The sequence below is a fragment of the Balaenoptera physalus genome, assembly GCF_965194825.1.
Source record: "Balaenoptera physalus genome assembly, chromosome: 14".
Taxonomy (NCBI): Eukaryota; Metazoa; Chordata; class Mammalia; order Artiodactyla; family Balaenopteridae; genus Balaenoptera; species Balaenoptera physalus.
Window position 1 is genome coordinate 61,335,975 of NC_138893.1, and position 17,024 is coordinate 61,352,998.

At 41.8% G+C, this 17,024-nt stretch overlaps 1 protein-coding gene across 1 annotated transcript; it reads left to right on the plus strand.

The window, feature by feature from the left end:
• Positions 1–252: 252 nt before the first annotated feature.
• On the plus strand, positions 253–4,127 carry KLLN (killin, p53 regulated DNA replication inhibitor; the record flags this gene model as incomplete). Its single annotated transcript, XM_082424960.1, is given in 6 exon segments — positions 253–609; positions 935–1,147; positions 1,151–1,186; positions 1,190–1,291; positions 1,295–1,343; positions 1,346–4,127. Coding segments are annotated over 6 exon segments (972 nt in total). The 3' UTR covers positions 1,561–4,127.
• Between the last annotated feature and the right edge of the window lie 12,897 nt (positions 4,128–17,024).

Below are 17,024 nucleotides of genomic sequence, written 5' to 3' on the forward strand. Positions count from 1 at the left end.
CTGCCTGGAGCTCGCTCGGGCTTGTTTCGAGGCGCCCGCCTGTAGCTGCACTTGCCGCGGCTGCTTCTGCAGCAGCCCAGGGTGGGGGGAACGAGCTGAGCCACGGCCGAAAAACCCAGCCACAGGCAGAGTAGGCTGCTGCGAGGGGGAGAGGGGGAGCGAAGGTGAAGGCTGTGGCCGGTTCGTTGAGCAGTGTCACTGACTTGAGTCTGAGGTTACCTGTGCACAGGTGGAAAAGACCAGGTGACTGCTATGGTCAGGGTACAGGAAAACGCAGGGACGATCCCTGCAGCGAGGACACCCCTCCCCCTGCCTCCACCTCCAGATTTCCCCGGCACGGCCTTCAGCCTCCTTCTCCTTTTGCACGGATGTCGGATCACAATCGTTCGCAGGGATGTGACTGCAGCAGCCCTTGCCGAGAAATCCCACCTCTTCCCCCATCCCCACCCGTGTCCTCAAGGTGTCAGTCTTAGTACAAAGAATAACCCCCTATTGTGTCTCCAGTGTGTATCACCTCATCCGGCTCCCTTTCACCGCCCCACCTCCCGCTTCCCCGGTACTCGGTTCATTTGCCCTAAAAATGAAAGCTCCCAGCAGAGCGCGCTGAGTGTGAGCACATCGCCCCTGAATTTCTAGATCCCAAAGGGCAACTGTCCAGGTGAACTGAAAGCGGATCCCCGAGGATGGTATGCACGCTGCAGCCCCCTGCATTTCCCCCGGAGAGCCGAGCATCTCTCCCCTCGGGGTTCCAGTTGGGTTCACCGCTTCGAACTCAAGCTCGACCCTTAGCGACTCCTCGCCCCGCCCCTTTTGGGCCGCAGTGAAAACCCGGCTGGGTGGATCGCCCCGGGGCCAGGTTCCGCGCTCCTCTAGCGGGTCAGTGCACGCTAGAGACCGGGGTTGCAGGGCGGGAGTATGAATTACGGGACGGTAGGACTCTGCAGCCCCAGCGAGTGGGCGGAGCCGAGGAGACCTAGGAGGGTTCAAAAGGAGGTGGAGGGATACACGGGCCACAGTCGGAACTACTTTCAGGAGGAGGTCACGTGTGTTCCTAGTTGGGGAACTTTCCAAATTCCCACTCCCATTTGATAGCTCTAGAGGCAAGTGCTTCGCTTCCTTTGCCCAGTGTGCTCCCGCCATGTACGGGTAGCCGAACCCCAGAGCCTCCCCGGTTTCGGCGGAAGAATAGGCTCAGACGATCCTCCCGCCGGAGCGCTGTCGGTGCTGGCGCCTGAGGAGCTGGTTACACAAGCACCCACATCCAAGCACGTGCCCCCGCCTCCCCTCACCTTAGCTGCCGCCGCTGATTCTTGCAGATCTCGGAGCAAGAGTTCCCAAGCTGGTCGCACCCTTTCCTGCTACCCACAGAGCAAGCTAGAGGACGGAGACCTGAAACTCCGAGCTCTGGATCCGCTACCACCGCGCCTTCCAAACCGTGGGAGAAGGGGCTGGGCCCCGGGGGTCTGGCGCATCTTCCTTGCTAGTGCCCTGCCCCCTAGGACGAACCTTTCTGGTGCTGTACTCGCGGTGCAAAGGGTATCTCCTGCAGCAGCCCGGTGATTGAATTCAACGATGTTGCGACAAACTTTCAGTCACTACTTCTGAGCTCGTGAGCGCGCCCCACCTACTGTAGACTCAGCCTAGTGACTTATCTGGTCGGAGAACCTAGTCCATGGCCTTCAGCCCAGAACAAACTTGTCAAGTCTGCTTAGAGCTCGGATTGTTTGACCTAAACCGCGAAAGATCTGGTTCGGAAATGCTGAAAACTAGAGCGCATTTACCCTGACATCGATCGGCTGCAAAGTGAGTGGTCCACCGTCTGCTTGGAGAGAGTGGGCATCAGTACCAGCGTAGGAATTCTTTCTTTCCCCTGGGAAGTAGAATTCAAGGAGAATTTGAGTCCAAAAGTATTTAAGTTGATACCTAGACTGAGGCGCTGGTCGTTTTTTAGAACTGAGAGAATGGGATCAATTTGCATGTGTGTTGGAGTTATTGTGAATAGATGTCTAGGAAGGTCTAAAAGAGGATTTATTCAGTGTATGAGAAAGGACACATCATAGTTGCAGGCAGCCCCTGAAGACTAGAAACCTCAAGAGAGCTACCTTAGAAGCCACAGACCATTACCTAACTCCAGGACTACTTACTAATTAAACCAGGGATATTTACACTGTTCTTAGAGATCTCTGAGGCTTCATAAAACTTTGAATTTATATGCAACATCCTTTTAAGATAGCTCTGCAGGAGTTAGCCACCTGCTGAATCTTCAGTCTTGATATTTATTGGAGCCTGGTTTTGTGCATGGTCCTGGTCAGCTTGGGGGAAGGAGGGGCCACAAGTGGAAAAAGAAATGGAGAGCAACCTAGAAAGAGTAGGAGAAAGGCCTCCATTTGGTTTCCAAAGATGAAAGTCCTGACCACACAGCCTAGATAAGCTAGAGATTTTTTTTTTTAAATAAATTTATTTATTTATTTTTGGCTGTGTTGGGTCATGGGTTTTCTCTAGTTGCTGTGAACAGGGGCTACTCTTTGTTGCAGTGCGTGGGCTTCTCATTGTGGCTCGGGCTTCAGTAGTTGTGGCGCATGGGCTTAGTCGCTCCGTGGCATGTGGGATCTTCCCGGACCAGGACTCAAACCTGTGTCCCCTGCATTGGCAGGCGGATTCTCAGCCACTGCGCCACCAAGGAAGCCCTAGAGATTTCTTTATTTTATAAATAACCAAGGATAAGTCCCTGATTTCTAGGTGTTCCACTAGATTGCATGGCAAGAACCTGAGAGCTATGCTCAATTGATTATCAACTACTGCTTGGTGAGGAAAGGGAAAATGAAGATAAAGTTAAATGAAGGCAAGTGATTAGGGAGGGGTAAAATGTCCCACATTTGTTTTTCCAGTTGCTGATCTTGTCCCCAGAGTTCCTGTTATTAGCACTGCCCTACTTTGCCCACCCCTCTCCCCCCACTCCATGTGAAGATTAGTCTCACAGTATCTGAGAAGTTCTGAAATCCACTTCCTAGGAAGAAAGTGGATTCATTCCTGCCCTGTTGGTGTTTTGGTGTTAGGCATGAGGAGAGAGAATCCTTTTCAGTTCCCGTGGCACAGAGTTATTCTGGAGCAGAGAGGGTGTGCGTCACCAGCACTAACATGCTGGAATAGGAGACTGGCCCACAAGCACGTCCATCTGCTGAAAGAAGAAACTGGAAAATGAGTTTTGCTGCTACTCTAAACATCAGGTCCCGCTACTTATCTCCATGGTGAGTGAAAGGACCACCAGTGTTAGCAGATATTTGACCAGCCTGACAGCAATATCAGGTGGTTATTAGAAGTTGCTGAGTAAAAAATTTCCTCCCCTTCCCAGTGTTAAGTGGGTTCCTAAAGGAAATCCTTTTTTAATTTTGGTTTTTCTTCACTTTGTCCTCCTACCCAAGAGGTCTCCATACCCAGGTGGGTAGAGCTGAAACCTTTAAATAGCTGACCCTATCTAATGTACAGAAAGTTTTTTTAAGTTTTTTTTTCAAGTTCAGTTGCAAATATCTGCTTGGCTGTACAGATATTACAATACATTGGTTTCTAAACACTTCAGTTATTTACCTGTCTGGATTCAGACTGCCCTGGGGAGAAACAGAAGCTGGTAACAAAGGGAGAATTATATAAAGCTTCAGGGAGACTAACCATACAGAATAATTAGTGAACAGGAAAAACCAGCTTTAATTATAGTTTCTAACAGCTGATTCCAAAACTGTATTGCTACTGCACCCAGAGAATATCTAAAGAAAATTCCTTTCTTATTTTCTTTGATAAGTGAAATGACCAGCAACTCAATGAGGATGATATAAATAGTTGATGTGCTCTTTGTAGGTCCTGCTGCTAAAATGTCTTTTGTTGAACACTGATTGCTATAGTACCTTTCTCATCTCCCACACACTGACCTTTCAAATAGAGATCTAAAGCAATGGCTTCAATTTTTAAGTAATCTTCTCTATTTTTATCTGCTTAACCACTGTTTTCTAAATAATACAGAGTAAAAAGTATATAATAATTATATATTTTAATTTAAACCATCCCATTCTTCCAATAGTCTGAAGACTTTTCCCTTATTTCAGTTATCCTAATTACAAATGTTCCTGTTGTTGTTTTTTTTTTTTTTTTAAAGATTTATTGATTGATTGATTGATTGCTATGTTGGGTCTTCGTTTCTGTGCTAGGGCTTTCTCTAGTTGCGGCAAGCGGGGGCCACTCTTCATCGCGGTGCGCAGGCCTCTCACTATCGTGGCCTCTCTTGTTGCGGAGCACAGGCTCCAGACGTGCAGGCTCAGTAGTTGTGGCTCACGGGCCCAGTTGCTCCGCGGCATGTGGGATCTTCCCAGACCAGGGCGCGAACCCGTGTCCCCTGCATTAGCAGGCAGATTCTCAACCACTGCGCCACCAGGGAAGCCCTCCTGTTGTTTTAAATAAAGACATTTTGCTTACAACATTTCTCCAGAAGGTACCAGTATGGATCATACAAGCGACCACATCCTAAAAGAGAATTTTCCATTGTTGCCTACAAGTTCTTCATGCCCTAATCTCCTGGAGCTATTTCAGATGGCACTTGTGTCTCCTTTCACAGCTCAGTAGAGAGGTGTGCTGTATGAAATATCACACAAAGAGAAATAAGGGTTGGGCTGGGTGCTTCTGGGAGAACCACAGAGCAGACTAGGCACTCACTATGTCCAAGTGGCATTTAGAAATTGTGACTTGGACTAGAGAGTGATAGAAAAGAAAGACCTAACATGACAAGACAGCTTTGATTGTTTTAGTCTCCGATATAACACTGGCTATTGGATTTTCCACTTTGGTCCCCTTAATACTAACTCTAGCCCTAGGAACACATTTCTTGCCTTTTAGCTCTTCCGATAATAGAAAAAGATAATATTTTTTATGTTACCAGCAGATATTGGGGCATTTACCAGGTGCTTCACAGAGTAGCCCTCATTTGTCCAGGTATAGGAGGGACACTGAGAAGGAGTCAAAGTTAACTATTGCCTCACTCCTACAAATCTTTCCCTTCAGAACATCCTTCTGGCTTCTGAGGTATCACTTTTTCTGGTAACAAAAAGCAACAAAAAACTTTTTTGAAAGAGAAAATGCATGGTTAAAACTCTATCTAAGGGACTTCCCTGGTGGTCCAGTGGTTGAGAATCCGCCTTCCAATGCAGGGGACGTGGGTTCGATCCCTGGTTGGGGAACTAAAATCCTACATGCCAGGGGGCAACTAAGCCCACACACCGCAACTACTGAGCCTGTGCACTCTGGAGCCTGCCCGCCACAACTAGAGAGAAGCCTGTGTGCCACAACAAAGAGCCCACACCACAACGAAAGATCCCACATGCTACAATGAAGATCCCACATGCCGCAACTAAGACCTGACACAGCCAAATAAATAAAAGTTTAAAAATTAAAAAAAAAACAAAACTCTATTTAAGGTAGCTTTTTTGTCTGTGTTGATGGTACGGGGTCTTAACTCCATTCAGTCATTTAATGATTCAATCAACAAATATGTGGGAGTCTTATGTGCCAGTACTAATAATGCTAAGCTTTGTGGACAGAGCAATGACTGTAGCATAGAGGGTCCAGCCTTTATGGAATTTAGCCTCCTTGAAAACTTGGCTTCTTTGTCTGACACTGTTGCAACCTCTTCACAGTCTAGGAGTAAAGTTAAAGCTGTAGAAAATACCCTAATATTTGATAACTGTTTCAATTATCTATTGCTGCATAACAAACAACTGTAAACTTGGTGGCTTAAAAGAACAACCACCATTTATTTTCTCACAATTTTGCAATTTGGGAAGGTCACAGCTTCACAGTTCTTCAGCTCCCCCATGATGTCAGCTGGGTCAGACATGTGGTTACGTTCAGCTATGACTTTGGCTAGGGCTGGAATGTCTGTGACATTCCCCACATGTCTGGCACCTCAGCTGGAGCACCTGAAATGCCTGGGGGCCTCCCTCTCTTCGTGTGATCGTTCATCATTCAGTGGTCCAGCCCAAGCATCTTTGCACAGTGACTGAATCCCAAGAGGAAGAAAGCAGAGGCTTCAAGGCCTCTCAAAGGCATGGTTCAGAAGTCCCAGAATCTCACTTTCATTCTATTCTCTTGGCCAAAGCAAGTCACAAGGCCAGCCCAGATCCAAGGGGAGAGGAGTCTCACTTCTTAATGGAAGGAGTGGCTGGGATGAGAGGAATTATTGGCAGTCATATTTGGAAGCACTCTACCATAATCCACCCTCTGGCCACAAGTGTTCACACATACACACCCACACACAGACATGCAAAAGACACTTACTTCCTCCCCCCCAAATTATCATTCTGTATAGCATTGGCTCTAAGGTCTAGGATCTGGTAATACACACTAAGCCCAGATGTGAATGAGGCATTTCAGATGCTGCTCCTCTTCATCTGGAGATCCATGAACTAAAAAGACAAGTTACAATACACAACATACAATGCTGAAACAGGGATAGAATAACTGAAATAGATACTTCTTTTCAAAGGTCGGCAGGGGGAAATGGAAGGCACATAGCAGTCATTAGTCTGTAGCAATTCTGAAAGCCAGCCAAGCGCTGTCATCCTGACTCTAAGGATCTAGTTCTCCATTAGGCCTGGTTCTTCTCCCTGGGAGTAGTTTCCTAATCCACTGTTCTTGGCTCCCTGCTCTGGGGTCTAGTTGACCTCTGAGTCAATCTTCCTTTTTCATAAACTAAAACTGCCTGCCCTTTACAGTTGAATAACTCTCTCAGCCTGCTTCTTGCCCATAGAAAGTTGGGGACCCAGAGGCTTTTTTTCATTTTGAACTGTCTCCTGCTTCTTTGGTCCAAGCTCCTGGTGCTTTTATCAATAAAATTCTTTTTAAAAGTGTGTGGGTTTTCTATGACTCTAATTGGAGTTCACTCCTTGACCACAAAGCAACATCCAGAATTCTTTCAAAAACAAACCTCTGTCTACATTGGGCCTTTATCTAGGTGACTGCTGTTGGACCACCCTTAAGATTCTTAGAAGCCCTTTTTGTCTAGATGAGAGGGTCTATGAAGCAATGTCTTAAAGTTTTTAGAGGTCTCAACAGAGTTTTGATTAAATCTTTTCCTTGAGGTCACATTTTATAGGCAGTCCCTAAGGCCATTTCTTAATTTGAGACCTTTTGCTGACTATAAAGACTCTCCTAGGCCCTGTATATTTCTACATTCTGCTTAAAAACTGAATAGTTCTTTTTTTTCTTTTAACACATTTCTCTCTTGTGATACATGACACATCACTAAAAGAAGCCAACTGACACTTTGAACATTCACATTGAAAATCTTCGCTAGGTCCACAAGTTCATTAGGTACATTTTCTATGTTTTACTGCACACAAGTGCAAACGTTTCCAAACATTTTGCCACTACATAACACCACTTAGCCAGCCTCCAATAGCAATTTCCTCACTACTCTTATAGCTTCCATTGAGATCCCTCAACAAATATTAGCAAACCAAATTCAACAATACGTTAAAAGGATCATACACCATGATCAATTGGGATTTTTTCCAGGGATGCAAGGATGGTTCAACATCTACAAATAAATCAACATGATATACACCACATTAACAAAATGAAGGATAAAAATCATATGATCATCTCAATAAATACAATAAAAGCATTTGACAAAATTCAACATCCATTTATGATTTAAAAAATCTCAACAAAGTGGGTATAATGAGAACGTACATCAACATAATAAAGACCATATATGACAATCCCACAGCTAACATACTCAACAGCAAAACGCTGAAAGTTTTTCTTCTAAGATCAGGAACAAGACAAGGATGCTCACTTTCACCACTTCTATTCAACACAGTATTGGAAGTTCTAGCCAAAGCATTTATGCAAGCAAAGGAAATAAAGGGCATCCAAATCAAAAAGGAACAAGTAAAACTGTCACTATTTACAAATGACATGAGATTATATATAGAAAACCCTAAAGACTCCACCAAAAAACTGGTAGAACTAATAAACACATTCAGTAAAGTTGCAAGATATAAAATCAATATACAGGGACTTCCCTGGTGGTGCAGTGGTTAAGAATCTGCCTGCCAATGCAGGGGACACGGGTTCATCCAGGAAGATCCCACATGCCATGGAGCAACTAAGCCCGTGTGCCACAACTACTGAGCCTGTGTTCCACAACTACTGAAGCCCACACACCTAAAACCCGTGCTCCGCAACAAGAGAAGCCACTGCAATGAGAAGCCCGCACACTGCAATGAAGAGTAGCCCCTGCTTGCCACAACTACAGAAAGCCCACACGCAGCAACGAAGACCCAATGCAGCCTAAATAAATAAATAAATAAATAAATGTATTTAAAATTTTTTTTAAAAATCAATATACAAAAATCAGTTGCAGGGGGCTTCCCTGGTGGCACACTGGTTGGGAATCTGCCTGCCGGTGCAGGGGACACGGGTTCGAGCCCTGGTCTGGGAGGATCCCACATGCCGTGGAGCAACTGGGCCTGTGAGCCACAGCTACTGAGCCTGCGCGTCTGGAGCCTGTGCTCCGCAACAAGAGAGGCCGCAATAGTGAGAGGCCCACACACCGCGATGAAGAGTGGCCCCTGCTTGCCGCAACTAGAGGGAGCCCTAGCACAGAAACGAAGACCCAACATAGCAATCAATCAATCAATCAATAAAAATAAATAAATTTAAAAAAATCAGTTGCATTTCTTACACTAACAATGAACTATCAGAAAGAGAGATTAAGAAAACAATTCCATTTACAATTGCATCAAAAAGAATAAAATACTTAGGAATAAATGTAACCAAGGAGGTGAAAGACCTGTACACTGAAAACTATAAAACACTGATGAAAGAAATCAAAGAAGACACAAACAAATGGAAAGATAATCTGTGCTCTTGGATTAGAAGAATTAATATTGTTAAAATGACCATACTATCCAAAGCAATCTACAGATTCAATGCAATTTCTATCAAAATTCCAAAGGCATTTTTCACAGAAATAGAACATACAATCCTAAAATTTGTATGGAACCACAAAAGACCCCGAATAGCCAAAGCAATCTTGAGAAAGAAGAACAAAGCTACAGGCATCAAACTCCCTGATTTCAAGCTATCTTACAAAGCTATAGTAATTAAAACAGTATGGTACTGGCATAAAAACAGACACATAGAGCAATGTGACAGAATAGACAGCCCAGAAATACATCCATGCATATGTGGTCAATTAATTTACTACAAAAGAGGCAAAAACATACAATGGGGAAAGGACAATCTCTTCAACAAATGTTGTTGGGAAAACTGTACAGCCACATGCAAAAAAATGAAACTAGACTACTATCTAACACCATACACAAAAATTAACTTGAAATGGATTAAAGACTTGTATGTAGTGAGACCTGAAACAATAAAAGTCCTAGAAGAAAACATCCCTGGTAAGCTCCTTGACATTGATCTTGGCAATGATTTTTTACGTCTGACTCCAAAAGCAAAGGCAACAAAAGCAAAAATGAACAGCAGGACTATATCAAACTAAAAAGATTTTGCTCTTCAAAGGAAATCAACAAAATGAAATGGCAACTTACTAAATGGGAGAAAATATTTGCAAATCATATATCTGATACAAGGTTAATATCCAAAATATATAAAGAATTCATACAACTCAGTAGCAAAACAAACAAACAAAAAAACTAATCCAATTAAAAAATGGACAGAAGATCTGAATAAATGTTTTTCCAAAGAAGACATACAGATAGCCAACAGGCACATGAAAAGATGCTAAGCATCATTAATCATCAGGGAAATGCAAATCAAAGCCACAATTGGATATCACCTCAAATCTGTTGGCTATTTGAATGGCTATTATAAAAAAGAAGAAATAACAAGTGTTGGTGAGGGTGTGGAGAAAAGGGAACACTTGTGCACTGTTGGTGGGAATGTTAATTGGTAAAGCCACTTTGTAAAACAATGTGGAGGTCCGCCCCAAAATTAAAAATAGAACAACACGATTCAGCAATTCCACTTCTGAGTATTTATCTGAAGAAAGCAAAAATAGTCATTTGAAAGGATATGTGCACCCCTATGTTCATTGCAGCATTACTTCCAATAGCCAACATATGAAACAACCTAAATGTTCATTGATGGATGAATGGATAAAGAAGATGTAGTATATGTATATAAATACACACACACACACACACACACACACACACACACACACACAATGGAATACTATTCAGCCATAAAAAAGAATGCAATTTTGCCATTGGCAGCAACAGGAATGGACCCTGAGGGCATTATGCTAAGTGAAATATTAATAAGTCAGACAGAGAAAGACAAATACTGTATGATCTCACTTATATGTGGAATCTAAAAAATAAAACAAACAATAATAATAATTAAAAAAACAAGCTCATAGATACAGAGAACAGATTAACAGATTGGTGGTTGCTGGAGGGAAGGGGAGAGGTGGGAGTGGGTAAAATGGGTGAAGAAGTTAAAAGGTATAAAGTTTCAGCTATAAAATAAATAAATCCTGGGGATGTAATGTACAGCATGGCGACTGTAGTTAATAATACTGTATTGCATATTTGAAAGTTGCTAAAAGAATACATCATAAAAGTCGTCATCAGGAGAAAAAAAGAAAAAAATTTTTGTAACTATTTATGGTGACAGATGTTAACTAGACTTATTGTGGTGATTATTTCTCAGTGTATATCGAATCATTATGTTGTACACCTGAAAGTAGTATAATGTTATATGTCAATTACACCTCAATTTTAAAAAAAGAAAGAAAAAAGAGCCCCTGCCCAGACTAAGGAGACATATCAACTAAATGCCAATGTGGGATCCTGGATTGGATCCTGGAACAGAAAAAGAACATCACTGGAAAAACTGGTAAAGTTCATATAAGGTCTGTACCTTATGTTAATTTCCTGATTTTGATAATTATTCTATGGCTATGTAATCTATTTATATTAGGGCAGCTGAGCAAAGAATATACATGAACTCTGTACCATTTTGCAACTTTTCTGTAAGTTTAAATTGCTTCAGAATAAATTTTTTAAAACTAAATTAAAACAAAAATTTTAGGAGTTAGAGTTCCCTCATCACCTTTGCAACCTCCACCTAATGCTGGGTCCCAAAATCAATGCCACATGTTTTAGATTTTTGTTATGCCAGGGTCCAACTTTCAAACATCAATTTCTATTATCTGTTGTGCATAACACACTACCCCTAATTTCATTTTTAAATAAATGAGCATTTTAAATAAATGTAGCAGCTCAAAATAGCAACAACCATTTTTTTGCTCACCATTCTGCAATATGGACAGGATGATGGTGACAGCTTGTCTCTCCGTCGTGTAATGTTGTTTGGGGTGGCTTGATTTGGGCTGGAGGATCCAAGATGGATTCAATTACATGTCTAATGCCTTAGCTGGAGTGGCTGGGATAGCTAGGAGCTGGCTGGACCTAACTCCCTCCTTACTCTCTTATCCTCTAAAAAAGAGGCACACTGCCTCCACGAGGCCATTCTCTTCAGCAAGGTAGTCAGACTTCTTCACGTGGTCATTATTTTCCAAGAGAGCAAAAACTAAAGTTGCCAGGTCTAGGCCCAGAACTATAGTAGCATCATTTTTGCCTCATTCCATTGACCAAAGCAAGTACCAGACCCATCAAGATTCAAGACTGGGGAAAAAGACTTTGCCTCTTGGTGGTAAGCTTGTAGAGAGATGGAGGAATTGTTGATGTCATCTACCACTGTGACCCTAGCTCTCTTATTTTAAAAAAAATTTTTTTTAATTAATTAATTAATTAATTAATTAATTAATTTAATTTTGGCTGCGTTGGGTCTTCGTTGCTGCCCGCGGGCTTTCTCCAGTTGCAGCAAGTGGGGGCTCCTCTTTGTTGTGGTGCACGGGCTTCTCATTGCGGTGGCTTCTCTTGTTGCAGAGCACAGGCTCTAGGCACATGGGCTTCAGTAGTTGTGGCACGCAGGCTCAGTAGTTGTGGCTCGTGGGCTCTAGAGCACAGGCTCAGTAGTTGTGGTGCACGGGTTTAGTTGCTCTGCGGCATGTGAGATCTTCCCGGACCAGGGCTCGAACCCATGTCCCCTGCATTGGCAGGTGGATTCTTAACCACTGAGCCAACAGGGAAGCCCTCTCTTCCTTATAAATGACTCTTCAAATCAGACAGTTTTCCATGGTCAATTCTGCCTAGACTCTATCATTTAAGAATCACCACTATCAGCTGACAATTTGATTAGCAACTGAATGTTTTCAGTTTGTTACCTATTTTGTTCCTTAATCATGTAATCTTTTCATTTCCTCACTCATCTATTTCACATGCATAATTCTACTCTAGGATTAATTTATTTCACAAAAGTGTTCATTAAAATTCAGTAAAATAAAATAAAGTGATAATACATGTATACATATATATGTTTACATAATTACATGGAAAATATATGGAAGAATAAACCAGAGAGAAGATAACACTGGTTATCTCTGAGGTTAGGATGGGGAGGGAGGGCCTCAGAGGGAGAGGAATTTCTCTTTTCATTTATTGATTTTTATATGATTTGAAGGTTCTTTACAATGATCATTTATTATTATGAAAAAGTTATTTCATCAAATAGAATTAAGACTAAAAATAAACAAATACCTATTATCAAAAGAATATCCAATCAACCAAGGAAAGAGCTCAACTGTAATTTCATTTTTAAATAAATGAGCTCACTAAGGAATTTCCAGCATTTAAGCCTAAAGGTCTGTTTGGTGTCTGCTGCCCAACAGAAATACATGAGAATAACTGCTATAAGTGCTGTCTAGTAGAGATGCTGTATAGTAGACAGGTTATATCTTACCCTGAGTACCCTCTCTCCCTAGATCAACCATCTCTACTAGATCTACTCTTCACTCTTTGTACTATCTAATGACTTTTGCTGCTCAAAGAAAATATGCTCCAGAAATAATCATCTGGTCCCAGAGCAATACCACCATTCAAAGCAGTGGCAGATTACTTTATGATCCAAGAAATCTCAAAGGTCCCTTAGTTCACCAATCCCATTTTACAAAGGAAGAAACTGAAGCCCAAGGATTTTATATGCCCAGATTACATAGCTACTCAATGAGGGATCCTGGATTGGAGTTTGGGAAATTTCTTGAATAAATTCCCATCAGTGAATAAAGATGGGAAGAAAACCTCGCTTTTAGAGACTTAATTAGAAATTTCACTGGAGAAGGCTGTTAATGGTATTTTCAAGCTTGTACAGGGGAGAATGAAGGCAACAAGAAGACTACCCAACCAGAAACAGTAAATAGGGAAAGATGGTGACTGACGCTTACTCTCTGTCCTGAAGTGTCCTGAAATTGAACCATGAGAATTAGGGCCTTAAAGATCAAACATGAATTGCTGCATGTTACAATTCTGCTTCTCCTCCTCAGTTCCTAAGATCATTGGGAGAATACCTTCCAAACAAGGATGGAAAGGAGGCAACTGTTATACGTGGATTGAGAAAAAGAAAAGGGACTGTGCTCCTTTGAAAGGAAGGAAATGCCAAAAGCTTCTGGGAATAGAGGGAAACACTGCCACCTGCTGAAGAGTTGGAGTCAATGAAAGTGGTGCCAGGCATGGTTAGAGGGAGCATTTCCTGCAGGGCTCAAAAATACCACATGCTCACACATATACATGGAATCTAAAAAAAAAAAGGTTCTGAAGAACCTAGGGGCAGGACAGGAATAAAGATGCAGACGTAGAGAATGGACTTGAGGACACAGGGAGGGGGAATGGTAAGCTGGGACGAAGTGAGAGAGTGGCATGGACTTATATATACTACCAAATGTAAAATAGATAGCTAGTGGGAAGCAGCCGCATAGCACAGGGAGATCAGCTCGGTGCTTTGTGTCCACCTAAGAGGGGTGGGATAGTGAGGGTGGGAGGGAGACGCAAGAGGGAGGAGATATGGGGATATATGTATATGTATAGCTGATTCACTCTGTTATACAGCAGAAACTAACACACCATTGTAAAGCAATTATACCCCAATAAAGATGTTAAAAAATTTTTTTAAATTTTAAAAAATCAGTTAACGAATCTCTTTGCAGTCTGAGCAGGTCAGTGCAGAGAGAAAGTTTAGTTCTGGATTTCATCAGGCCAATCTGTAGTAGAGAAAGGTCAGCTTGTCTCTACTGTGAGGATGGTAGAGGCCTGCATCCCTGCTTCCCTTTCTTCCATGAATATTTATGCCTATTAGCTCTGAATTTTTTCCCAAAACCTAAATCTCAGAATAATTAAATATACTTGGTTGAGACAAGATAAAAGTGATCTGAGAGGAAAAAGCAATACAAAGAAGTTTATTCATGTAACATATGCACAGGGTTAAAAATTCCCAGTGGCTCACTACTACCATTCCCCAGACTGTCTTTTTTTTTTCCTTTTTACTCTTCCTCTAATATTCACATACAAATATACACACAAAGGACAATTGTAAGAGAGGGCTGGGAGAAAGTTGCTGATCCTTTATATAAAGACTTAGCCTTTCCCCTCTGCTATGGTCTGAGTGTGCCCTCTCCAAATTTTTACATTAAAACCCAACCCCAAGGTGAGGGTATTAAGAGGTAGGGCCTTTGTGAGGTGATCAGATCACAAAAGCAGTGCCCTCACCAATGGGATTAGTGCCCTTATAAAAAAGGTCTGACAGAGCTCCCTTCCCCTTCTGCCATGCCAGGTGAGGTTACATCTAGAAGACAGCATTTATGAATCGGGAAGCAGGCCCTTGCTAGACACAGACCTGATCATGTGGGCACGCTGATCTTGGACATTCAGCCTCCAAAACTGAGAAATAAATTTCTGTTCTTTGTATGCCGCCCAGTCTGTGACATTTTGCTATAGCAGCCTGAATAGACTAAGACACCCTCTTTCCAGCATCCTTCCGCTCTCTTTTCTCCTGCCCTCTTTCTTACCATTCTCTTTCTTCCTATCCCATTTTCCTCCTCCTAACCTCTATGTTCCTAGATTCTCTTTATTAATGTACAAGAAACTGATATGGCTAGGAGACCAGGTGGGAAGGTGACATTTATAGGACTGCCAAGTTACACAGCTCCAAGGGCCCCAATCCACATTGTATGGGATGCTGTTACGTCTTGCTTTTTGATTTTTCAACCACATGAATGTAGTATCTTTAGTTTATATTTAATTGTTTAAAACCTAACCTTAGCGGCCCAACGGTAGGCCACTGGTTAATTCCGTGTTTCCATTTAATGATAAAATAAAGCAGTTCTGGACCTTACCCAGTTATCAGTTTCTTATTAACAATTTCTTAGGATTAATAAAATAAGTTCTAAAGGTACTCTCATTGTGATTTAGATTTTTCTACCTTGCAGAACTTCAGAAAGAAACCACAGAAAAATCTAATGTTGTCAGACCTAACTTAGATGGAAAATTTTACCTATTCTAAATACAATAGATGAACAATTCTCTTTTGTGAATTTTTCCTAATTAATTGTACTTGAATGTACTGCATTTCTTAAAGGATGTACAGGTTTTATATTTCAGGAAACTCTCGAGGAAAAGGAGGTCTGTAAGCAAAGGTCATGGTACTTAAAAATTAATTTGGGAATATTTCAGGTCCTTAACATAAATTTCATGAAGCTAGGAAACTGAGAGAAAGCTAATGGATAGAAACAGTCTATTTTCTGAGAAAAACAAAACAAAACTCTCATTTACCTAGCTCTGAGCCCTAAGTTTTATCTGAAATTTTCCTGGACATAATACCTTTGTCTTGGATGCCTCCCGAGGTGCAGCCCCAGGCCATTGGCTGCTAAAGCTCATGAGACCACCTTTTTCCTAAATTATCTGTTGAAGCAAGTACAAAGGAACCCTTAATTGAGATGTGTCTTATTATTAATGTGTTCTTGTGGACTTACTAACTATAAAATATTATATTTTATTATTTTATTATAGTCTATAATGATTTTTAAAATAACTTGTAGCTGTAAAATAGGACTGTCTGCATTTCATATTCTGTTTATTTTATACTGTTGAGGTATTTGTCCTATTAACTGGTCAACTTTTTCTTATGAATTGAATTTGGCATTAAGTGTTCTCAGTCTTTAAGTAGAATTAAACTGGTCCCTGACTGAGAATGGCCATTATTCTATTTTTGAAATGTACTGTCCTTTTCAACTACATCCAGAAACTTGTAAACCAGAAAAATTTTGCCCTAAGAGTAAGCTACTTTGGTAGTATACTTACCTTGGTAGTTTACTTGGCCTGAGTTTGCTGTTGGAAGCTAGGTCAAGCGATCCCAACTTCTTGTTCTCCCAAACTGCACAGAATATTGCTAATAACCTTTTCTACTAGACATCTGTTTATTTTGCAGTTAACAGAGGGTAAAGGAGGCCTTAAAGGCATTTCTGCTTCAGGGCACAGAATGCAAACCAACTATAGTGCTGTCTTTCTACCATCCTTGTTCACGTAGACTAAGAATGCCCTTTAAAGAAAGAAAATCATGGATAAAAATACTTCCAGAGGGGATCTTCTGTGGCGGTCCAGTGGTTAAGACTTCACCTTCCAACGCAGGGGGTGTGGGTTCGATCCCTGGTCAGGGAGCTAAGATCCCACATGCCTCACGGCCAAAAAACCAAAAACATAAAACAGAAGCAATGTTGTAACAAATCCAATGAAGACTTTGAAAATGGTCCACATCAAAAAAATCTTAAAAAATACATACTTCCAGAGGTTGTCACAAAGCAAATTATAGAAAGAAATTAAGTGTCTCATAGAGCCCTGGTGGGTTACTACACATTGGTCACCAGTTATTTAAATAAAGTGACCATGGGATTTTCCCCAAATTAGAAAATTCCTATGACTCACATACAGGGAACTTTGGAGGGACTTCTCCCAAGTCCTTGAGAGGCATAGCAATGTCCTCAGTGATGAGGGTTCAGTGAAACAGTCATATAGCTTAGGAGACTCCAACAGTAGTAATTTCACTTCTGGGTATAA